The sequence below is a fragment of the Megascapheus bottae genome, chromosome 10 (genome assembly GCF_031878675.1).
Source record: "Megascapheus bottae isolate mThoBot1 chromosome 10, mThoBot2.hap1, whole genome shotgun sequence".
Taxonomy (NCBI): domain Eukaryota; kingdom Metazoa; phylum Chordata; class Mammalia; order Rodentia; family Geomyidae; genus Megascapheus; species Megascapheus bottae.
The window spans coordinates 42,081,332-42,105,787 of record NC_143518.1 but is presented as its reverse complement, the minus strand read 5'-3'; the positions used below and the strand labels follow the sequence as shown (position 1 = coordinate 42,105,787).

At 43.1% G+C, this 24,456-nt stretch overlaps 1 protein-coding gene across 5 annotated transcripts in view; it reads left to right on the top strand.

Annotated features, from left to right (window-relative positions):
• The window catches only part of Rprd2 (regulation of nuclear pre-mRNA domain containing 2), a 73,740-nt gene that overhangs the window by 4,287 nt on the left and 44,997 nt on the right, over positions 1–24,456 (top strand). For all 5 annotated transcript variants that reach the window (XM_090341084.1, XM_090341083.1, XM_090341087.1 and 2 more), the window contains exon 2: positions 23,487–23,616. In XM_090341084.1, the coding sequence (XP_090197210.1) occupies positions 23,487–23,616 (130 nt within the window). The remainder of the gene's footprint in view (positions 1–23,486; positions 23,617–24,456) is intronic.

Below are 24,456 nucleotides of genomic sequence, written 5' to 3'. Positions count from 1 at the left end.
ATATAAATATCTTTTTTTTTTCCTTTAAAACCATCTGATGATACAGTGTTACAACAGAGTTAAGTTGTAAACTTTTTTCTTTTTTTTTTTTGTGGGTCATGGGACTTGAACTCAGCCTGGGTGCTGTCCCTGAGCTCTTCAGCTCAAGGCTACCACCCTACCCTGGAGCCACAGCCCCACAGCCCCACTTCCCATTTTCTAGAGGTTAATTGGAGATGAGTGTCTCAGGTCCTTTTGTTCCTGGGCTGGCTTTGAACCTTGATCCTTAGATCTCAGCCTCCTGAGTAGCTAGGATTACAGGCGTGAGCCACCTCGCCTGGCAGTTGTAAACTTCTTTTATTGTGGTTTACATCTTTTACTGTGGTTTACAAAAGTGTATATCATCTGTTCTGCCTCCTGAGTAGCTAGGATTACCAGCGTGAGCCACCAGCACCTGGCTTTTCTCATCATTTTAGATATAAGCTCAGATATCATCTGTTCTAAAAAGACTTTTTTAGATCCTGTTGCCTTTTCATCATTTTCTCTATTCTTTCTTTGTTTCTTTCTTTTTTGGGGTTTGAACTCAGCATGGGCTTTGTCTCTGAGCTCTTTAGCTCAAGGCTACCACCCTGCTCTAGAGCCAAGCTCCACTTCTCCCATTTTCTAGAGGTTAATTGGAGATAAAGAGTCTAGTCCTTTTGTGCCCAGGCTGGCTTTGAACATTGATCCTCAGATATCAGCTTCCTGAGTAGCTAGGATTTACAGGCTTGAGCCACCAAGGCCTCCCCCCCCCCACATCATTCTATCATCTATCTATCTATCTATCTATCTATCTATCTATCTATCTATCTATCTATCTATCTATCTATGCATGCCAGCCCTGGGCCTATAACTCAGGGCCTGGGCATCATCCCTGAGACTCTTTGTGCTCAAGGCTAGGATTCTACCATTTGAACCACATTGTCACTTCTGGGATTTTCAGGGTAGTTAGATATAAGTAAAGATAAGGGGTTCAAGGGCTTTTCTGCCCAAACTGGCTTTGAACCACAATTCTTAGATGTCAGCCTCCTGAGTAGCTAGGATTACCAGCGTGAGCCACCAGCACCTGGCTTTTCTCATCATTTTAGATATAAGCTCAGATATTATCCCCTCACCTTCCATGACTATATAATAATCTTATTTTCGGTATATGAAATTATTTATTTGCTACATGCTTATTGTTTGTTTTATTTGATAGCAGTTACGTTTTATTTGCTGTTGTATCAACATGCAACTGGAACAGTACTTGATTATAACAAGCTGTCAGTAAATATTTGACAATATAATGTTGCAAAATAGTTAATCAGAAACCTTGAAGCCAGGCTGGGAGTTTGGCCTAGTGGTAGAGTGCTTGCCTAGCATGCACGAATACCCAGGTACCACATACATAGAAAAAAGCTGAAAGTGGTGCTGAGGCTCAAGTGGTAGAGCTCTAGCTTTGAGAAAGTCCAAGGATAGTGCTCAGGCCCTGAGCTCAAGCCCAGGACTGGCAAAAACAAACAAACAACTTTGAAGCTGGGTGCAAAAGGACCCGAGACTCCAGTTAACCTTTAGAAAAGGGGAAGTGGGGCTTGGCTCAAGTGTAGGGTGGTAGCCTTGAGTTGAAGAGCTCAGGGTCAATGCCCAGGCCCAGAAGTAGGGTCATAGCCTTGTTCTAGAGAGCTCAGGGACAGAGCCCAGGCTGAGTCACTTGGGAAGCTGAGGTAGGAGAGTAGTGAGTTGGAAGATGGTATGGGCTACAGAGTGAGATATTTTCAAGAAAGCAATGGGCTGGCAGGGTGCGGGTGGCTCACACCTGTAATCCTAGATACTTAGAAGGCTGAGATCTGAGAGCTGCAATTTAAAACTAGCCCAGGCAGGAAAGATGGTGAGACAGCTCCAATTAACCAGTGCAAAGCTGGAAATGGAGCTGTGGTTCAAATGGTAGAACACTAGCCTTGAGCAAAAGAGCTCAGGGATACTGCCCAGGCCCTGAGTTCAAGCCCCATAACTGACCAAAAAAGAAGATAATGTTTATATTTTTAGTACAGGACCTCAAACAGAAAGCATTAAAATTATGTACTGTTCCTGGTTATGATACAAATGAAAGATAGTCTTAAGATCTTGAATATTCAGAAATAATTACACCAGAATTTTTTTTTCCAGGCCTGGGGCTTGAATTCGGGGCCTGAGTGCTGTCCTTGGGCTTTCTTAAGGCTAAAGCTCTATCACTTGAACCACAGCACCATATCTAGCTTTTTCTATGTATGTGGTACTGAGGAATTGAACCCCGGTCTTTGTGCAAGCACTCTACTACTAGGCCTAACTCCTGGCCCCCGGAAGTCCCCTCCCCTCCTCTTTCTTTTCTTTTCCTCCCTCCCTCCCCCCCTCCCTCCCTCTCTCTCTTTCTTTCTTTCTTTGTCCTGGGGCTTGAGCTCCCTGGCTTGGGCACTGTCCTTGGGCTTTCTCAAGACTAGCCCTCTAACCTCTTGAGCCACAGCACCACTGTGGCCTTTTTGAGTATGTGGTACTGAGGAATTGAACCCTCAGTGCCTTGTGAATGCTAGGCAAACACTCTACTACTAGGTCATACTCCCGGCCCCTACAGCAGAATTTTGTTTTGAGTACAGTGGTGAAAATTACATTGTAGTCAGTAGAAGATGAACTAGACCTGCCTCTATAGTGTAAGTAGCAGATGCTCTATGGAACAAAGACAAAATAGAAAATACTGTTTGATATTTAACTTTGTCTCCCTCCTTTCCCTTTTTTCCCTTTTCTTTTCCTCCTCATTCCCCTCTCCCCCCCACCCTTGTACAGCTTGAATTCTGGTCCTGGGTGTAGTCCCTGAGCTCTTCAGCTCAAGGCTAGTGCTCTCTTGAGCCACAGCACCACTTCCAGTTTTCTAATAGTTAATTGGATATAAGAGTTTCATGGACTTTAGTGCTTTAGTGCCCTGGTTGTTTTTGAACAGTGATTCTCAGATCTCAGCCTCCTGAGTAGCTAGGATTAAGGGCTTGAGCCACCGATGCCCCGCCCTCATTCTTTCTGCTAGTACCAAGTACCTGAACTCAGGGCCTTGTGCTTTTGCTCAGTTTTCTTGCTCATGAGTGGCATTCTACTACTTGATCTATGCCTTCAATCTGTCATGTAAGTTTCTTTTTTTGCAAGTCTTGGAGCTTGAAATCAGGATCTGGGAAATGTCCCAGACCTTCTCTAACTTAAGGCTAGCATTTTACCACTTAGGTCAAAGCACTTCTTCCGGCCTTTTCTGTGTATGTGGTACTGATGAATCGAACTCAGGACTCCACACATGCTAGGCAAGCACTCTACCACTAAGCCACATTCCCAGCCCCCCATTTAAATTTCTTTTGGAAAGGTAGAAGGGTAATTGACAACCAATTGTAAGATACAAATATATTTATATTTTCCTTAAGCTTTTTTTTCTTCCCAGGTTGTAGGGCCTGGGCTGGCTTTGCACCATAATCCTCAGATCTCCTGAGTAGATTGGATTACAAGAATGAGCCACCAGCACTGGTTCCTTAATGTATATATGTGTATGTGTGTGTATGTATATTGCCAGTACTGGGGCTTGAACTCAGGGTGTAGGCACTGTCCTTGGACATTTTTTGCTCAAAGCTAGTGTGCTGCCACTTGAGCCACAGCACCACTTCTGGCTTTTTTTTTTTTTTTCTTTTTGTGGATCATAGGGCTTGAACTCAGCCCTGAGCTCTACAGCTCTTGGCTACCACCCTACCCTTGAGCCCACCCTACCCTTGAGCCAAGCCCCACTTCCCATTTTCTAGAGGTTAATTGGAGATAAGAATCTCAGGTCCTTTTGTGCTGGGCTGGCTTTGAACCTTGATCTTCAGATCTCAGCCTCCTGAGGAGCTAGGATGACAGGCATGAACCACTCGGCTTAACTTCTTGCTTTTTCTGGGTATGTGGTACTGAGGACTCTAGCTCATGGCTTCGTGCATGCTAGTCAAGCACTCTACAACTAGGCCACACTCTCAGCCCCAACCCCCCAGCTATTTTTGAAACAGTTTTATTCCCCTCACCCCCCCCCCCAGTTGTGGGGCTTGAACTCTGGGCCTGGGTACTGTCCCTGAACTCTTCAGCTCAAGGCTACTACCCTACCCCTGTGTCTGGACGTTGTACCTGAGCTCTTCAGCTCAAGGCTACTGTCCCAGCCCTGGAGCCTCGGCACACCCAGCTGAAATAAATTTTGTGTACAAAAATAGATAAGTAGTATGAGTAAGGTGGCATTTGCCTGTAATTCTAGTAATCATAATATTGAGGCAGGAGTCTCACTAGTTTAAAGCTAGTAAGTTTGAAGTCAGCAAAATTGTGTCTTAAAAAATCAAAAACCATTGGGCCGGGAGTTTGGCCTAGTGGTAGAGTGCTTGCCTAGCATGCACAAAGATCCAGGTTCGATTCCTCGGAACAATATAAATAGAAAAAAGCCGGAAGTGGTGCTGAGGCTCAAGTGGTAGAGCTCTAGCCTTGAGAAAGTCCAAGGACAGTGCTCAGGCCCTGAGCTCAAGCCCAGGACTGGCACCAAAAAATAAATAAAAATAAAAATAAAAAACCAGCCAGGCAGTGGGAGAATAAAAGAAGTTCAGCCTGGCACAGTGGCTCATGCCTGTATTTCTAGCCACTCAGGAGGCTGAGATCTGAGAATTGAGGTTCAAAGACCCTGAGATTCTTAGCTCCAATTAATCTCTAGAAAGGGGAAGTGGGCCTGTGGCTCAAGGAGTGAGGCAGTAGCCTTAAGCTGAAGAGCGCAGGGACAGCAAGCTCCCCAGGCCCAGAGTTCAAACCTCAGGATTGACCCCCCCCCCCAAAAAAAAAAGTTCAGGGATTGCACCCTGCACCCAGGCAATCCTGAGTTCAAGCCCTAGGACACACACAGACACACGTGTGTACATGCGCATGCGCATGCGCACAAATGGGTGGGTGCTGGTGGTTCTGGCCTGCAATTGTAGAATTATGGTTTGAAATCAGTCTGGGCATGCCAGACCCCATTTCAACCAGTAGTTGGTTCTGATAGTGCTTCTGCCATCCAGCTGTGTGGGAAGCAGAGTTTGAGGAAGAGATTGTACAGAAGAGTCTGTGTATTGTTTAGTTCTATTGTCTGTCATCTTGGTTGTGATCACAAGTGGCTCTCATGAACCAGGGCAAAATGTGAGCCTATTTTAAATATAACCCCAGGGTAATACCTAACCAGCAGGAGACCTTTTAGTTCAAACTCCATTATTGGGGTGGGGAAGTGTAAAAAAAAAATAATGACATTACCATCTACTGTACTTTTCTACTTATCTCCCTCCCTCCTTTCCTTCCTTCCTTCTTTTTTCTTTCCCTCCCTCCCCTCCCCCTCTTCCCTTCTCTTTTTCTCTTCCTTCCTTCCTTCCTTCCTTCCTTCCTTCCTTCCTTCCTTCCTCCCTCCCTCCCTCCCTCCCTCCCTCCCCTCTCCTTCCCCCCCTTTCGTTCTTTCTGGTGCTAGTCCATCCTGGCATCCTGGACCTTGACTACAAGGCCTAGGCCCTGAGCTTTTTTTTGCTCCAGGCTAGTAATGTCCTGCTTTTTTTGTGCATACTTAGAGATAAAAGCCTCAGATTCAACTTCCTGAATAGCTGCAGTTATAAGATGAGTCACCAATGCCTAGTTACTCTTTTTCTTTTGATGCCAGTCCTGAGGCTTGAACTTTGTACCTTGCACTTTTTTTTTTTTTGCTAGTCCTGGGACTTAAACTCAGGGCCTGAGCTCTGTTCTTGGGCTTTCTCAATAATAGTGTTCTACCACTTAAACCACAGTAACATTTCCAACATTTTTTTCTGTGTATGTGGAACTGAGGAATAGAACTCAGATCATCATGCATACTAGGCAAGCACTCTACCATAGGCTAAACTCCTAGCCTCTACACCCCACACTTTTACTTTGCTATTTTGCTCAGAACTGGTTCTTTGCCACTTTAGTCAGTCGTGGGGCTTGGGTGCTCTTCACTGAGCTCTTCAGCTCAAGGCTACCACACCCAGCTTTTTTTTTTTTTTTGGCCAGTCCTGGGGCTTGAACTCAAGGTCTGAACACTGTCCTTGGACTTTCTCAAGCTTGGAGCTCTTCCACTTAAGCCACAGTGCTACTTCCAACTGCCCCCCCCCTTCTTTCTCTTTCTTTCTTTTTGTTTTTCTTTTCTTTTTTCTTTTTTTTTTTTTGTGGGTCATGTGGCTTGAACTCTTGGCCTGGGTGCTATCCCTGAGCTCTTCAGCTCAAGGCTACAGCCCTACCCCTCCCTGGAGCCACAGTTCCACTTCCAGTTTTCTAGGGATTAATTGGAGTTAAGACTCTCTTGGTCTTAGGACCCAGAGTTTGACTTAATGGTAGAGTGCTTGCTTAGCATGTATGAAGACTAGAAAAAAGCCAGAAGTGGTGCTGTGGCTCAAGTGGTTAGAGCTCTATTCCTGAGAAAGCCCAAGGACAGTGCTCAGGCCCTAAGTTCAAGGCCCAGGACTGGCAAAAAAAATGTTCTCAGTCTTTTGTACGAGGCTGGGTTTGAACCTCCATCCTCAGATCTCAGCCTCCTGAGTAGCTAGGATTACAGGTGTGAGCCACCTTGCCCAGCCTAATAAGAATTCTTAATTCCCATCTTACATATGACAATACAGAAGTATCCAGAAGTTAAGTAACTTGATATGGTTATTGAACTAGTATAGCCAGGTTGCCAAGGTTTTTTTTGTTGTTTTATTGTTTGTGGGGCTTGAATTCAGGACCCAGGCTGTCCCTGAGTTTCTTTGTGGGCGAGGCTAGCGCTCTGTAAGTTGAGCCACAGCTCCATTTGGTTTTTGAGTGGTTAACTGAAGATGAGAGTCTCATAGGGAGCAGGGTGCAGTGGCTCATGCCTGTAATTTTAGCTACTCAGGAGGATCAAGGTTCAAAGCCAGCTTGGGCACAAAAGGACCTGAGACTCTCATCTCCAAATAATCTCTATAAAAAGGTAAGAGGGGCTTGGTTCAAGGGAAGCCATGAGCTGAAGAGCTCAGCCTCCTGAGTAGCTAGGATTACAGGTTTGAATCACCAGCACTTGGCTTACAATGCAAAAACTTTAAAAAACTTGCGTATTTATTCATTCTTACGCTGTACAGAGTAACTAGAATGTTGAGATTTTAATATTTTCAGTATTTAAAATTTAAGTTGGCTCATAAAATTATACATATTTGGTAGGTGTGATGGCTCACACCTGTAATCCTAGTTACTCAGGAGGCTGAGATCTGAGGACTGCGGTTCAAAGCCAGCCTGGGTACTAGTGTCTGTGATACTTTCATCTCCAATTAAGCACTAGAAAACCGGAAGTAGTGTTGTGGCTCCAGGGGGTAGGGTGGTAACTTTGAGCTGAAGAGCTCAGGGACAATGCCCAGGCCCAGAATCCAAGTCACACTACTGACAAATACATACATACATACATACATACATACATACATACATACATACATACATATAAAATTTTAGCCAGGGGCTAGTGGTTTATACCCATAATCGTAGCTACTCTGGAGGCACAAAACTATCTGAACCCAGGCTTGCTTGGTTTACTGTCTTGGCTGTACCTCTTGAGACATGCCTCTACTCCTGCTTGTTTTTTTATTGTTGTTTGTTTTTGTTTTTTTGCCAATCCCAGGGCTTGATTTCAAAGCCTACTCATTGTCCTTGCTCAAGGCTAGCGCTCTGCCACTTGGGCCACAGTGCCACTTCCATAGCCCTGTTTTTGGTTCTTTATTTTGGAGTTGAAACTCAGCAGCTTTTCTGCCCTGGCTGGTTTCAAAATGCAGTCCTATGTATTTCAGTTTCCTGAAAGCTAGAATTATAGGAATGAGCCACTAGGGCCTGGCTATAGCTATAAAGCTTTCTAATCGTGTAACATCTGTCCAGATGAGCAGCGATATGCTAGCATCAGATTGTAACTTCTTTTTTTGTGGGGAGGGGTGGTCATGGGGCTTGAACTCTGGGCCTGAATGCTGTTCCAAAGCTGTTCAGTTCAAGGCTACACCCCTACCCCTGGAGCCACAGGCCTTCTTCTTATTTTCTAGTGGTTAATTGGAGATAAGAGTCTTACGTTCTTTAGTGCTCAGACTGGCTTTGAACCTGGATTCTCTGCTCTCTGCCTCCTGAGTAGCTAGGATTTTAGGCGTCAGCCACCAACCAACTAAATTATAACTTTTGCGTTCTCTGATGATCATGTTGTTGTTTGGATGTGGAATTTTGCTATGCTGCCCAGGCTGTTTACACCACTGCCTCATCCTGTCGAGTAGCTGGGATTATGAACATATACCACTGCGTCCATTTCCAAGATTAATTGTACTTTTAAGTACATACTTTGCATTCAAATATTGTTTCACCAATATTTGTCTTTAATTTTTAAAATGTTTTAAAAGTTTATATTGGCAAAAACTATACATATAGTGTTTAAATTGTTTACTTATTTAGAGATATGGTTTCTATGTAGCAAACTTCACATTTCTTGTCTCAGACTTTGGAGTGTTGGAATTATAGGCCTATAACATCCCACCTGGGTATTTTTATTTTTATTATTTGTGTGTGTGTGCCTGTCTGTCTGTCTGTCTGTCTGTCTGTCGTAGGGCTTGAACTCGGGGCCTAGGCACTGGCCTTGTTCAAGACTAATGCTCTACCACTTTGACCCACAGTGCCACTTTGTTTTCTGACAGTTAATTAGAAAAGTGTCTCATAGACTTGAGCTCTTCAGCTCAAGACTACTGCCCTACCTCTGGAGCCACAGCCCCACTTCTCATTTTTCTCATGGTTAACTGGAGATAAAGAGTCTCTCTTTAGTGCCTGGGCTGGTTTTGAATCGGGATCCTCAGATCTCAGCCTCCTGAGTTGCTAGGATTACAGGTGTGAGCCACCAGCACCCCAGCTCGCTTGCTCACTCGCTCTTTCTCTTTCTTTCTTTCTTTCTTTCTTTCTTTCTTTCTTTCTTTCTTTCTTTCTTTCTTTCTTTCTTTCTTTCTTTCTTTCTTTCTTTCTTTCTTTCTTTCTTTCTTTGCCAGTTCTAGGGCTTGAATTCAGGGCCTGTCCCTGACCCTGAGCTTGTTAGCATTCTACCACTTGAGCTACACCATCATATCTGACTTTTTCTGTTTATGTGGTGCTGAGGAATTGAACCCAGGGCTTCATGCATGCTAGGCAAGCACTCTACCACTAAGCCACACTCCCAGCCAGCACCCAGCTTTAACAAGAGTTTTTGTGTTTTAATATTAGTTGTTTCAAGCCTGGTGCTGGTGGCTCACATCTAAAATCCTAGCTATTCATGAGGTTGAGATCTGAGGATCATGGTTGAAAGCCAGCTCGGCATGAAAGTCCATGAGACTCTTACCTCCAGTTAACCACTGGAAATCTAGAAGTGTTGCTGTGGCTCAAAGCATAGAGTGCTAGCCTTGCTGAAGAGCTTAGGGACAGTGCCCAGGCCCAGAGTTCTAGCCCCATGACTATGGTAGAGTGCTAGAATGTGGCTTAGTGTTAGAGTGAGTGCTTGCCTAGCATGTGTGGAGTCCTGATTTTGATCCCTCAGTACCACATAAACAGAAAAGGCTGCAGGTGGTGTGCTCTGGCTCAAGTGGTAGATGCTATCCTTGAACAAAAGAAGTTCAGGGACAGTGCCCCAGGACTGGGGGGAAAAATCAAATGTTTCAGAACTAAAAGTATATAAAGTTTAGTTTGTAGGAGATCTAAGATCCTAGTAAAAATCACTCAATAACTTAATACTGTTGTACAAATTAGCTTGACTTTCTTATTACTTAAGGAAATAAAAAGTGGTTGTTTTGGGGTATTGCTTTCACTCCACAGATTTTAATAGAGTACTGAGGAAGGGCACATCATGTGCAGAAAGTAGTAGAAATAAGTTACTCGTTTTCGGAGAAAGGCAACAATTCCATCTTTTGTTTTGGAACATTAAAGCTTTTCCAGATAAAGTTTTTTTTGTTTTTTGTTTTTTTTTTAGTATCTCATTCTGCAGAGTGCTGTGGCTTATGCCTGTAATCCTAGCAGCTAGGAAGGTTGAGATCTGAGGTTCTCCATTTCAAGACTACCCAGTCCCCTCTGTAACACTATACTAACCACTAAAAGGCCCGAAGTGTAGCTGTGGATCAAGTGTTAAGGCACCAACCTTAAGTGAAAAGGCTGGGCCGGGAGTTTGGCCTGGTGGTAGAGTGCTTGCCTAGCATGCATGAAGACCCGGGTCCGATTCCTTGATACCACATGCACAGAAAAAAGCCGTAAGTAGTGCTGAGGCTCAGGTGGTAGAGCTCTAGCCAAGGACAGTGCTCAGGCCATGCACAGAAAAAAGCCGGAAGTAGTGCTAAGGCTCAAGTGGTAGAGCTCTAGCCATGGACAGTGCTAAGGTCCTGAGCTCAAGCCCAGGACTGGCAAATAAAAAAAGAGAAAAAGAAAAAGCTAAGGGATATTGCCCAGGTCTTAAGTTTAAGCCCCATTACTAGTACAAAACAGACAAAATACATTTTTTTTTTAAGAAGTGTAATTATGGGTTTGAACTCAGGATGTCATACTGGCTAGGCTGGAGATTACCACTGAGTCACTTCTGGCTTGAACTCAGGGCCTCATGCTCTTGCATGCCCGCCCTCCCTCCTTCCCTCCCTCCTTCCCTCTTTCCTTCCCTCCTTCCCTCCCTTCCTCCCTCCCTCCCTCCCTCCCTCCCTTCCTTCCTTCCTTTTTACCTTTCTATCCTTCTCTGGGTCATGAGGCTTGAACTGGATCTGGGCGCTGTCCCTGAGCTCCTCAACTCAAGGCTACTGCCTTACCCTTGAGCCAAGCCCCACCTCCCGTTTTTTAGAGGTTAACTGGAGATAAGAGTCTCTCAGGTCCTTTTGTGTGTCGGGGCTGGCTTTGAACTTTGATCCTCAGATCTCAGCCTCCTTTGTAGCTAGGATTGCAGGTGTGAGCCACCTGGCCCTGCTTGCTCAATGGCTTGCTTCCTTTCCTTTCCTTTCCTTTTTCCTTCTTTCCCTTTCCCTTTCCCTTTCCCTTTCCTCCCCCCACCTCCTCTTCCTCTTCTTTTTTGGAACAAGGTTGCCTAGATAGCTCCATCTTGTTTTGACCCTTCCTTCTGCCGCAGCCTGCCAAAATTACAGGCATACCCCACTTAATCTAGTACTCTGAAAATTTTTTCTTGATAATTAGGATAATGAAGTTTCTACAGTGTACATATCCAGTTTTAACTTAACAGTGCATATTGCTCAGAGGTTACCATGCAATTTTATTAACCAGTTTTTTGACTATGTAGACTAAGCTAAGGTTGAACTCATAATCTTCTTGCCTTAATCACTATGTACTGTGATTATAGGTGTGAACTACCATACTCAAATCTAACCAGTTGATGTTTCTTGTTTGTGAAATCATAAGCCTGCAACTTGTGATTTTCCAAATAAAATATACTGTCATTAATACAATCACAACCATTTTATAAAGTATCATGTTATAAAGCTTAGATTTTTGTTAAGATTTTATCTCAGTGAAGAATGAACCTTCAAACTGCATATATCTAGTTATATAAAAACATTGCCTTGGGGCTGGGAGTTTGGCTTAGTGGTAGAATGCTTGCCTAGCATGCACGAAGACCCAGGTTCGACTCCTCTGTACCACATACATAGTAAAAAGCCAGAAGTGGTGCTGTGGCTCAAGCGGTAGAGCCCTAGCCTTGAGAAAATCCAGGGATAGTGCTCAGGCCCTGAGCCCAAGCCCAGGACTGGCCAAAAACAACAACAACAACAACAAAAAACATTGCCTTGATATTTTTTCCTTTACAACTTGTCATCTCCTAGTTTTCCCCTCTCTGTTGACCTTTACCAAAGCACCAGTTCTTCATCCCCATCATTCTTTTTTTTTTTTGGGGGGGGGGGGGGGTTCATGGGGCTTGAACTCCAGGCCTGGGCACTGTCCCTGAACTCTTCAGCTCAAGGCTACTACCCTACCCTTGAGCCACAACCCCACTTCCCCTTTTCTAGTGATTAATTGGAGATAAGAGTCTCATGTTTTTTAGTCCTCAGGCTGGCTTTGAACCACAATCCTCAAATCTCAGCCTCCTGAGTTGCTAGGATTATAGGCATGAGCCACTATGCCCAGCTCCTATCATTCTTTTTTTTTTTTTTTTTTTTTTTCCAGTCCTGGGCTTGAGCTCAGGGCCTGAGCACTGTCCTTGGACTTTCTCAAGGCTAGAGCTCTACCACTTGAGCCTCAGCACCACTTCCAGCTTTTTTCTGTGTATGTGGTACCAAGGAATTGAACCTGGGTCTTCATGCATGCTAGGCAAGCACTTTAACCACTAGGCCAAACTCTCGGCCCCCTATCATTCTTTTATTTATTATTATTTTTTTTCCCAGTCTTGGGCCTTGAACTCAGGGCTTGGGCACTGTCCTTGGACTACCTTGGGTTACCGTTTTCATATCATTTTAAATGAAATTACAATATAAATTTTATCTTACCATTTCTTGTAGGTCTGTTTGCTTAAGCTTTAAGTTCTTCTGTTATATCCTACATACCCTCCATAAAAGTTTAAACTTAACCAAGCATAAGTGGTTCAAGTATATAATCCTAGCTACTCAGGAACTGAGGTCTGAGGATCACAGTTTGAAGCTAGCTCAGGCAAGAACGTTCATGACACTTTTTTCTTTTCTTTTTTTTTTTTGCCAGTACTGGGCTTGAGCTCAGGGCTTGAGCACTGTCCTTGGGCTTTCCTCAAGGCTAGAGTTCTACCCTGAGCCATTGTACCACTTCTGGCTTTTTCTGTGTATGTGGTACCAAGGAATCGAACTTGGGTCTTTGTGCATGCTAGGCAGGCACTCTACCACTAGGCCAAACTCCCGGCCCCATTCATCTCCAGTTAACCCCCAGAAAAGCTGAAAGTGGTAGAGTTCTTGCCTTAGCAAAAAAGTTCAGAGACTACACTCAGGCTCCTGAGTTCAAGCCTCAGGACTGCCCCCTCCTCCCAGAAAAGTTAATTCAAAATAGTGAATATGAATTTTGTAGCCCTTATTAAACAAACAGAGACCATAATTTAGAAACTATGCATTTTAACCATTTCAAGTACCTGTTGATATAGCAACATCTTATGGTTCCAGAAATTATAAAATTTGCCAATGTGGTGGCTTATGCCTGTAATCTTGGCCACTCAGGAGGCTGAGATTGAGGATTACAGCTCAAAGCCAGCCCAGGGAACCAAAGAACGTGAGACTCTAATCTCCAGTTAATCACTAGAAAATGGGAACTGGGGCTGTGGTTCAGGGGTAGGGTGGTAGCCTTGAGCTAAAGAGCTCAGACAGTGCTGGGGCCGAGAGTTCAAGTCCCATGACCCACCAAAAAAGAAAGAAAGAAAAAGAGAGAGAGAGGGAAGGAGGGAGGGAGGAAGAAAGGAAGGAAGGAAAGAAGGAAGGAAAAGAAAGAAATAAATCTAAAATCCTAGCTATACAGGCAGCTGAGATCTGAGGATCTAGGTTCAAAGCCAGCTGGGGCATGTGGGGATGGTGTGGAGGGGGACTAAATCATGAGACTTTTATCTCCAATCACTGGAAAACCAGAAGTGGCACTTGGCTCAAGGGGTAGGGCTAGTAATAGCTCTGTGTCACAGTATTTAAAAAAAAAAACCAAACCACAAGTTTTTGAAATTTGAAATTGGATCAGTACCAAATTATCTTGGGGAAGAATAAGAAAATTGTGAGTTTGAGGCTACCGTGGGTAGCCTCAATGAGATTTCTGTCTCTAAACAAACCAAATATTAATCATTTCCATTTAAATTCCTTAATTTTTAAAATTGTTTTAATTTTTAAAATTTTGTATGTGTGTGTGTGTTTGTGAGTACATGCATATGGGGGTACTGGGGCTTGAACTCAGGACCTAGGTGTTGTCCCTGAGTAATTTTGCTTAAGGCTAGCAGTGTACCACTTGAGCCATAGCTTTACTACTGAGTTTTTGCTGGTTAACTGGAGGTAAGAATCTAACAGACTTTACTGCTAAGGCTACCTTTAAACCTTGACTCTCAGATTAGCCACCTTACTAGTTAATTTTGTGCTGGTTCTGAAGGTTTTAGAGCCTCATGTTCTTGCTTAGCCTTTTCCCTTTAAGCTGGTGTTCTGCCATTTGAGCCATATCTTTCCATCTGTCTTTATGCTGATTTAATTGGAGATAAGAGTCTTCATGAGGGCTGGGAGTTTGGCCTAGTGGTTAAAGTGCTTGCCTAGCATTAGCGAAGACCTGGGTTCGATTCCTCAGTACCACATACATACAAAAAAGCTGGAAGTGGTGCTGAGGCTCAAGTGGTAGAGCTCTAGCCTTGAGAAAGGCCAAGGACAGTGCTCAGGCCCTGAGCTCAAGCCCAGGACTGGCAAAAAAAAAAAAAAAAAAAAAAGAGTCTTATGAACTTTTCTTCCCAAGCTGGCTTGGAACCTTGATTCTCAGATGTCAGGGTCCTGAGTAGTAGGATTATAGGCCTGAGTCTCTAGCACTTGATATCAAAAAACATTTTTCTTTTTAGAAGAAATATTTATATTTTACAGCCAGGAGTTTGGCCTAGTGGTAGAGTGCTTGCCTGGCATGCACGAATACCCAGGTTCCACCCCTTGATACCATGTACATAGAAAAAGCTGGAAATGGTGCTGTGGCTCAAGTGGTAGAGCACTAGCCTTGAGAAAGCCCAAGAACAGTGCTCAGGCCCTGTGTTCAAGGTCCAGGACTGGCAAAATAAATAAATAAATAGAGAAATAATTAAAATAAATATTTATATTTCATTACTGGAAGGTCATTTTTACCATTTAAAAAAGGTTTTGGGCACCAGGAGTCTGGCCTAGTGGTAGAATGCTTGCCTAGCATGCATCAAGCCCAGGGTTTGATTCCTTGGTACCACATACACAGAAAAAGCGGAAGTGGCACTGTGGGTCAAGTGGCAGAGCACTCACCTTTAGTAAAAAGTGTCCAAGGACCTTGCCAAGGTTCCGAGTTCAAGCCTAGGACTGGCAAAAGATTAAAAAACTTGATAATAAAGGAGCATATGTTGGTTCATGTTTATAGTCCCAGCTACTTAGAGAGTTGAAGTGGAAGAATCACTTGAGAAGTTTAATGCAGTCTGTCAATATGCTGAGATCTTATCTCAAATACAAATAAAATTAAACTATGCATGATGGCACATACACCTCTAATTCTAGCACCAGAGAAGCTAGAGGCATGGGAATTTCAAGTTTGAGAACAACCTGAACTGCATAAGGAGTTCCAGGCCAGGAACTGAATGCATCATAACTCAAGTGGTAGATTAAAAAAAAGCCGAGTGATTTAACAAAATGAATACTAGGAAGCTGAAACATGACACAGAGGTGGGGGGTGGTGGTAGACAATGAGAAAAGAAACGTACAAATGGAAGAAAGAAGAAAAACAAATACATGATATTCAATGTATATTATATTCAGGGTATATTATAAAAATTAAACTAATGTAACTTGAGAGTAGGGATGGAATGGGGAAAGAAGGGTAAGAATGATGGAAGGGGTAACATTGGCCAAAAAGCATTGAACTATTCATCTGACTTTATACAACTTCTTAATAGCAGTACATAAGTAAATATTTAAAAATTTAAAAAAGTGACAGGCACTGGTAGCTTCATGCCTGTAATCCTAGCCAGTCAGGAGGCTGAGATCTGAGGATCATGGTTCAAACCCAGCCCAAACAGAATAGTCTATGAGACTCTAACCTCCAAAAAATTAGACAGAAAAAGTCAGAAGTGACGCTATGGTTCAAGTGATAGATTGCTAGTTTTAAGCACAGAGGCTCAGGGACAGTGTTCCCACCCTGAGTTCAAGCCCCAGGACTAGCAAAAAATAAAAAACGTAAAAGCCTAGTGAGAGCATGAGGCTCTGATTTCAAGCCCCAGTACCAAAACCAAAGAAAGTTTTCTAGGCCAACCTAGAAGACCCAAGCTCAAAATAATAAAACTAAACTGAAAAATCAATAAGCAAGAAACCCACTGATCGTAGAAAATTCCATCCTCACATATATATATATATATATATAATATCATAAGATTCCAATAAGATTTAATGTAGTTACATTAAATATTAATTTCTAGGGCTAGGGATTTTTTTGTTTGTTTTTGCCAGTCCTGGGGCTTGAACTCAGGGCTTGGGCATTGTCCTTGGGCTTTATTTTTTTTTTTTTCTCTCAAGGCTAATGTCCTGCCACTTGAGCCACAGCACCAAGGAATTGAGCCCAGGTCTTCGTGCATGTTAGGCAAGCACTGTACCACTAGGCCAAACTCCTAGCCCCCTGTCCTTGGACTTTAAGGCTAGCATCTACCACTTTGGCACCACTTTCGGGGTTTTTTTTTGGGGGGGCAGAGTGGGTCATAGGGCTTTAACTGGACTTGGGCACTGTCCCTGAGCTCTTCAGCTCAAGGCTACCACCCTACCCCTGGGGCCTGGGCATTGTCCCTGAACTCTGGAGCCCTACCCTTGAGCCAAGCCCCACTTCCCATTTTCTCTGGTTAATTGTAGATAAGAGTCTCTTAGTCTTTTGTGCCAGGCTGACTTTGAACCTTGAATCCTCAGGTCTCAGCCTCTTGAGTAGCTAGGATTACAGGCATGAGCCTATGCATGGTGCTTTCTGCTTTTTCTGTGTGTATGATACCAAGGAATGGAACCACTAGGCACTGTACCACTAGGCCACATTCTTGGCCCTAGGGCTAGGGATATTAACTCATTGGTAAACTGCTTGCCAAGCATGTGGCAAGCCCTGAGTTAAAACTGTAGTACAAAAAAAGAAAGGAAAAGAAAAGTTCATATTTTTGTTCCTCAGATTACTATAAGTAAACAGATTGAGGTTACCATGGGTATAAAGGGCATAAATTGAGCCACTGGAGCCCAGCAGCGGGAACAGTTCAAAGACACAGAGCAGGTGAAAGAAGATGTCCTAAAATATTAGAAACAGTGTCAGAAGCAGAGAGGGAAAAATCAGAAGATACTCATACATAGCCAAGAATGGAAAGGACAGGAAGAATGAAAAGACTTGCCTTTAATATATATTGTAAGAGGCCAGGATAAGTATATTTAAATGAAAATAGCTTTAGAAACAAGGAACAAGTGGCTAATACTGAACAAGATTTTTTTCATGGCAATGCTGGGAATCAAACCCAGACCTTGTATTCTGGAATACATATATACACACATATGCATATGCATATACATAGACATATATGTATGTATCCTAGCCAAGATTATCTTTTGTGATACTGGTGCTTAGTTTTGTCTTGTCTTTTCTTGTCTTGCTGTGTGGCTCAAGCTGACCACACAGGATATTCCGCCTCTGTCTCCTCTGAGTGTGGAGATTATAAGTGGTATACTACCACATCCAGCAACATTTGGATTTTCATCCAGGCTTTTGGAATTAAGATTGAAATCAAATCAGTGAAGCTAGACAATGTATTTATGTATTTTATTTTATTTTCCTTCTTTCCTTTTTGTTGTTGTTGTTGTTTCCAGTCCCGGGGCTTGAATTCAGGGCCTATATGCTGTCCCTGTGTTTCTTTATGCTCAAGGCTCGCACCCTTGCACTTGAGCTACAGTGCTACTTCTAGCTTTTTCTGTTCATATGGGACTGAGGAATGGAGCCCAGGGTTTTATGCATGCTAGGCAAGCACTCTACCAACAAGCCACATTCCCAGCCTCTTAACAGCATTTTCATTAGGAGAATTAGGTCAGACCTTTTTTTACAAGAGAGCCTTAAGAAAATTGTTGAAGATTATACTATAGAATTACAGAAATGGCTTTACTTTACCAGGGACACAAGTAAAAATGTTATTTCTTCTTTACATTTGGGAACATTGCTTGCTTGATAGAATCTAGGACTATTCCAAAACATTTGGTTGTAATTAAAAGGAAAAAGTAGATAAGTTTGGAACATTTGGGTGGGAAAGCTGAGTCATGAGTAAAAGTGACTTTAGAAGAGTGGCTTTCGTTAGTATTAATTTATCCAGTAGAATTAGTTATTGTAAAAGCCAGGTGTGGCGGCTCATGCCTGTAATCCTAACTACTCAGGAGGATGATATCTGAGGATCACAGGTCAAAGCCTACCTGGCACTAAAAAGTCCCTGAGACTCTTATCTCTAATTAAGCACCAGAAAATCAGAAGTAGTGCTGAGAATCCAGGGGTAGGGGTGGTAGCCTTGAGCTGAAGAGGTCAGGGACAATGCTCATACTCAAGAGTTCAAGTCCCACAACTGATCAAAAAAAAAAAAAAGATTTATTGTAGACCTACAAGATATTTGTTTAATGTTAAGTGTGAAGTCACTGTACTCAAAGAGTTCGTGATTTAGTGGAAAGACATTTATCAATAATAGGTCTTTTCAAGTGAAAAGTGTGGTATCTAGCTGTGTATAAGCTAGATTTTTTTTGTTTTGTTTTCTGTCTTTTAGTTTTGCAATGCTGAGGATTTAACCTAGGGCTTTGTACTTCCTAAGGCAGGACTCTACCACAGAGCTACATTCTGGTACTCCATGCAGTGTCCACTAAACAGGACTGATGAAGACCATAGAATGTAGTAATAGGAGGACTATCAGCTTTTTTTTTTTTTTTTAAATTCAACCGCCTGGCTGGCTTTTTGCTCAAGGTTAGTGCTCTGTCACTTGAGCTACAGCTACACTTTGGCTCTTCTGGTGGTTAACTGGAGATAAGAATCTCACAGACTTTCCTGGCCTGGCTGGCTTTGAACCTCTATCTTCAGATATCAATCTCTTGAGTAGCTAGGATTACAGGAATAAGCCACAGGATACTTGGTTTATCACCTCTTTTTTGGGAGGGGGGGAGGGTTAATTGTGGGGCTTGAACTCATGACCTGAGCTCTGTCCCTGAGCTCTTTTTGTTCAAGGCTAACACTCAACCACTTTGAGCCATAGCACCACCTCTAGTTTTCTTGTTGTTAATTGGAGATAAGAGTTTATGAACTTTCCTGCCCAGACTGTCTTCCAACTGTAATCCTGAGATCTCAGCTTCAGGACCAGCTAGCTAGCTAATAGTGCCAGTTTATCAGCTCTTTTTGGATTGGTTATTTTTTTCAGAGTACCTTACTTAAATCCAGGATTACAGGGGTGATCCACCAGCACCCGGATCTACTTTACTACATACTTATTTATTCACTTACTTGTTCGTTTATTTTGCCAGAGCTGGGGCTTGAACTCAGGGTCTGAGCACTGTCCTGGGACATTCTCAAGTTACCACTTGAGCTACAGTGGTACTTCTGCCCTTTTCTGTGTATGTGCTACAGAGGAATGGAACAGGGGCAAACACTCTTAGCACTCTTACCACGAGGCCAAACTCCCAGCCTCCAGGATTTTTTTTTTTTTTTTTTTTTTTTGTGGGTTTTGGGGCTTTAACTCTGGGCCTGGGCACTGTGCCCTGAGCTCTTCAGCTCAAGGCTACTGACCTGGACCTGGATCTGGGCGCTGTCCCTGAGCTCTTCAGCTCAAGGCTACCACCCTATCCCTGGAGCCACAGCTCCACTTCTCATTTTCTAGTGGTTAATTGGAGATAAAAGTCTCATGGTCTTTAGTGCCTGGGCTGGCTTTGAACTGTGATCCTCAGCTCTCAGCCTCCTGAATAGCTAGGATTACAGGCATGAGCCACTGTGCGTGGCCCCAGAATTTTTTTTTTTTCTAGTCCTGGGACTTAAGCTCAGGGCCTGGGCACCTATGTTGGGCTTTCTCAAGGCTAGAGCTCTATGACTTGAGTCACAACACCACTTCCGGCTCTTTTATTCCCCCCTGTGAATGTGGTACTGAGGAATCAAACCCAGGTCTTTGTGCATGTTAGGCAATCACTCTACCACTGGATCGAACACTCCTCCCCCCCCCCCCCCCCGCTTTTTTTCTCTCTCCCCGTTCTGTACCTGAGCTCAGGGCCTGAGCACTGTCCTTAGGCTTTCTCAAGGCTAGAGCCTTGAGAGTGGTGCCTCAGCACCACTTCTGGCTTTTTCAATGTAAGTGGTACTGAGGAATCCAAACTGGGTCTTTGTGCATGCTAGGCATATACTCTACCACTAGGTCAAACTCCTGGTCCCAAGGCAATCTTCTATGCAGAAGAAACCCAAAAACATTATGGGCCTGGTGTTCTATATTTTCTACTACAGTGACCCTTGCCCTAACAAAAAAACAAGCAAAATCAAACCAAAAACTTCTCCAAAGCAAAAAACTTTTTAAAAAAATTGCAAGCTGGTTATAGTTCTGTGCATCTACAGTCCAGCTAAAAATGGGAAGATGCCAGTCTGTGGCTCCCCCCCCCATTTATTTATTTATTTAGCTAGTCCTGGGCTTGAGCTCAGGGCCTGAGCACTGTCCTTAGGCTTTCTCAAGGCTAGAGCTCTACCACTTGAGCCTCAGACCACTTCCGGCTTTTTTCTATGTATGTGGTGTACCGAGGAATCGAACCTGGGTCTTCGTGCATGCTAGGCAAGTACTCTACCACTAGGCCAAACTCCCGGCTCTCCCTTCCCCCCCTTTTTAAGAGAAGATAATTTCCATCCATTTTTCAACAAGCATAGCTATTCACTAATCTCCTGAGAGTGAGACGAGAATGTGGATAGAGGGCTTAAGAATGGAATATAGGGCCAGGAGTGTGACCTAGTTGTGGAGTGCTTGCCTAGCATGTACAAGGCCCTGGGTTGGATTCCTTGGTACCACATACACAGAACAAGCTGAAAAAAAGCTGTGGCTCAAGTGGCAGAATATTAGCCTTGAGCAAAAAGTGTCCAAGGACAGTGCCTACCCAGGTCCTAAATTCAAGCTCTACAACTGGTTAAAAAAAAAAGAATGGAATATGTTTCAAGTACTTCCCCCCCGCCCCCCCCCCCGTGGGTCATGGGGCTTGAACTCAGCCTATGCGCTGTCCCTGAGTTGAGCTCTTCAATTCAAGGCTACTGCCCTACCCCTGGGTCTGAACATTGTTTCTGAGCTATTCATCTCAAGCCTACCGCTGTAGCCTTGAGCTAAGCCACTTCTGGTTTTTTTCTAGAGGTTAATTGGAGATAAGAGTCTCAAGTCCTTTTGTGCCTGGGCTGGCTTTGAACCTTGATCCTCAGATCTCAGCCTCCTGAGTAGCTAGGATTACAGGCGTGAGCCACCACCTCACAGGCTCAAGTACCTTTATAGCATTTGAGAGAATGTTCATTATGGACATGGAAAGATTAACTTTGAGGGCCCAGTTGCAGGAAACAAAGTTTATGTGATTTCTTCAGTGGAATCCAACAGCAGAAACAAAGATATAATAAAGACATTCAGTTAAATCAGTCCAGATTTAGGATTTGGATGAATGTACTTGATCAGAGCCTAAGTTAGGGGAAGAAAGAAAAGAGAATGAGAGTTGTGGGTTTTTGTTTTGTTTTGTTTTGCCAGTCCTGGGCTTGAGCTCAGGACCTGAGCACTGTCCTTGAACTTCTTAAGGCTAGAGTTCTACCACTTGAGCCTCAGCACCACTTCCAGCTTTTTTTCTATGTATGTGGTACAGAGGAATTGAACCTGGGTCTTCATGGATGGTAGGCAAGCACTCTACCACTAGGCCAAACTCCTGGCCCCGAGAATGAGTTTTGAATGATTTAAATAATGTGTCAAATACTTTGGAATTGATAGAGGAATATTTGAATACTAGAAGAGAAAATGAGGAACTTGCTAGGCACTATTGCTTGTGACTGTAATTCTAGAGGCAGAAATTGACAAAGAGGGTGGTTTGAGACTGGCCCAGGTAAAAAGTTTGTGAGATCCCTCCATTTGGACCATTGAAAAACTGAGACTTGGTGATATGCACTTGTCACCCCATCTCTGAAGGTAGCATAAGAAAGGAGGATTTAGCCAAGTGCCAGTGGCTCATGCCTGTAATCCTAGCTGCTCAGGAGGCTGAGATCTGAGGATCGAGATTCAAAGCCAGACCGGGCAAGAAAGTCTGTGAGACTCTTATCTCCAGTTAACCACCAGAAAACTGCAAGTGACTCTGGGACTCAAAGTGGTAGTGCATTAGCCTTGAGCTAAAGAGTTTAGGGACAGTGCCCACGGCCAGAGTAAAAGCCCCACAAGCATCATAAAAAGGATCGCAGATCATTATGAGTTAGGCATAAATGCAAGACCCTATCTCAAAAATAACTAAAGTAAAAAGAGCCAAGAGCATGGCCTAAGTGATAAAGCACTTACCTAGAAAGCAGAAGACCGTAAATTCAAACCCCAGTACTGCCACCAAAAATTTTAAAAAGCAATGATTTTTTTTTTGGGGGGGGGAGGTAGTCCTGGGCTTGAGCTCAGGGCCTGAGCACTGTCCTTTGGACTTTCTCAAGGCTAGAGCTCTATCACTTGAGCCTCAGCACCACTTCCTGTTGTTTTTTTTTTTTTTTTTTTGTATGTCGTACTGAGGAATTGAACCTGGGTCTTCGTGCATGATAGGCAAGCACTCTACCACTAGGCCAAACTCCCCCCCCCCAAAACAATGATATTTTAATGAAAGGGCTAAAGAAATATAATGAGAATATGAATATGTATGTGGTCCAGTGAAGGAATTAAAGAATGGTTCTTACTATATTTGAGATCCAGGAACTTGATAGACTTAGCAAAATATGATAAATTATCTATTAAATATCAAAATTCTCCAGCATAATAATAATGGTAACCTGAGAACTCAGATTCTAGATAACAAAGGCATTGTCGTGGGCCTTTGGAAAGTTTAGCCTAGGTATATACACATATCAAATTATTTCCAGAACACTCACCTAGCAAATGAAAGTAGCCACAGAACCAATAAATAAGATAGCTGACTAGTATCTAGATTAGCTGATAAGACCTTTAGTCTTTCTACCAATCTTGGTCTATTTCTTCCACCACTAGAGTTTATTCAATTCTGTTTTGTTTGACTTCCCAAATAATTGAGAGAACAGGGGCTGGAAGCGTGGCCTAGTGGTAGAGTGCTCACCTAGCATGCATGAAGTCCTGGGTTGGATTCCTAGGTACCACATACACAGAAAAGGCCAGAAGTGGCACTGTGGCTAAGGTGGCAGAGCGCTAGACTTGAGCAAAATGTGTCCATGGACAGCGCCTCAGGCCCTGAGTTCAAGCCCCAGGACTGGCCAAAAATAAAATACAATAAAATTGAAAGAACAGTTGTGTTTTATTTTAGCTTTTCTAGAATTAATGGTTTGTTTTGTTTGTTTCCTTGCTTTTCTTAATGCCTAATATCAGTAAAATGAAGTAATCTACTTAAGAAATGTCTTAAACAGAAATTAACTTTTAATAGTTTTTATGACGATCTATTTTTTATTCACTTTTCCTTCCATCTTTGTAGTTACATCTACCCTTTATATATCCGTATAATAAAAGGGGTTAAAAGCTTGAAAACAATTTGTGGTAAGTTGAACATATTTTAATATGATCCGTTTTGTTTTCTTTGTTTTTTTGTCATCTCTAGCTGCATATCCCCATCGTTTGAATCTCTTTTATCTTGCCAATGATGTCATACAGAACTGTAAAAGGAAAAATGCAATCATATTCCGTGAATCATTTGCTGATGTACTTCCTGAAGCAGCTGCTCTAGTGAAGTAAGTAAATTCTTAATTGCCCTTTGGGACCTAAGATTTAGAATCTCCTCTTTCTCTCTCCCCATCCCCCCCATCCCCTGTCCCATTGTGGAGCTTGGACTTTGGGCCTGGGCATTGCCCCTGAGCTCTTCAGCTCAAGGCTACTGTCCTACCCCTTTAGCCACAGCACCACTTCCGATTTTCTAGTGGTTAATTGGAGATAAGAGTCTCACGGACTTTAGTGCTCAGGCTGACTTTGAACTGAGATCCTCAGATCTCAGCCTCCTGAGTAGCTAGGATTACAAGTGTGAGCCACCACACCTGGCTTAAGATTTAGAATTTTTCTTTTGTCTTTTCTGTATTAGAAAGAACAGTAATTGCACATGCTCGAAGATCTAAGAAAATTTTGCCCAAATTGTTCATTATAACTTTCATTCTTATTCACACAGTTATCTTTTTTGGGTTTTTGTTTGTTTTGGTTTTTCTCTTGCTGTTGGATATTAAGCCCAAGGCCTGGTACATACAAGGCAAGAGCTCTACTATTGAGCTATGTCCTCCAGTTTTCAGTGTGTGTGTGTGTGTGTGTGTGTGTGTGTGTGTGTGTGTGTGTGTGTGTGTGTGTGTGTGTGTGTGTGTGTGTTGATTTGTCCTGGGGCTTGAATTCATGGCCTGGGTGCTATCCTTTAGATTCTTTGCTCAAAGATAGCATTCTACCATTGAGCCACAGCTCTACTTTTTGGCTTTTTGGTGGTTAATTGGAAATAAGAGTTTCATGCATTTTCCTACCTGAGCTGGCTTTGATCCATTATCTTCTGGTCTCAGCCTCCTTAGTAGCTAGAATTACAGATATGAGCCATAGGC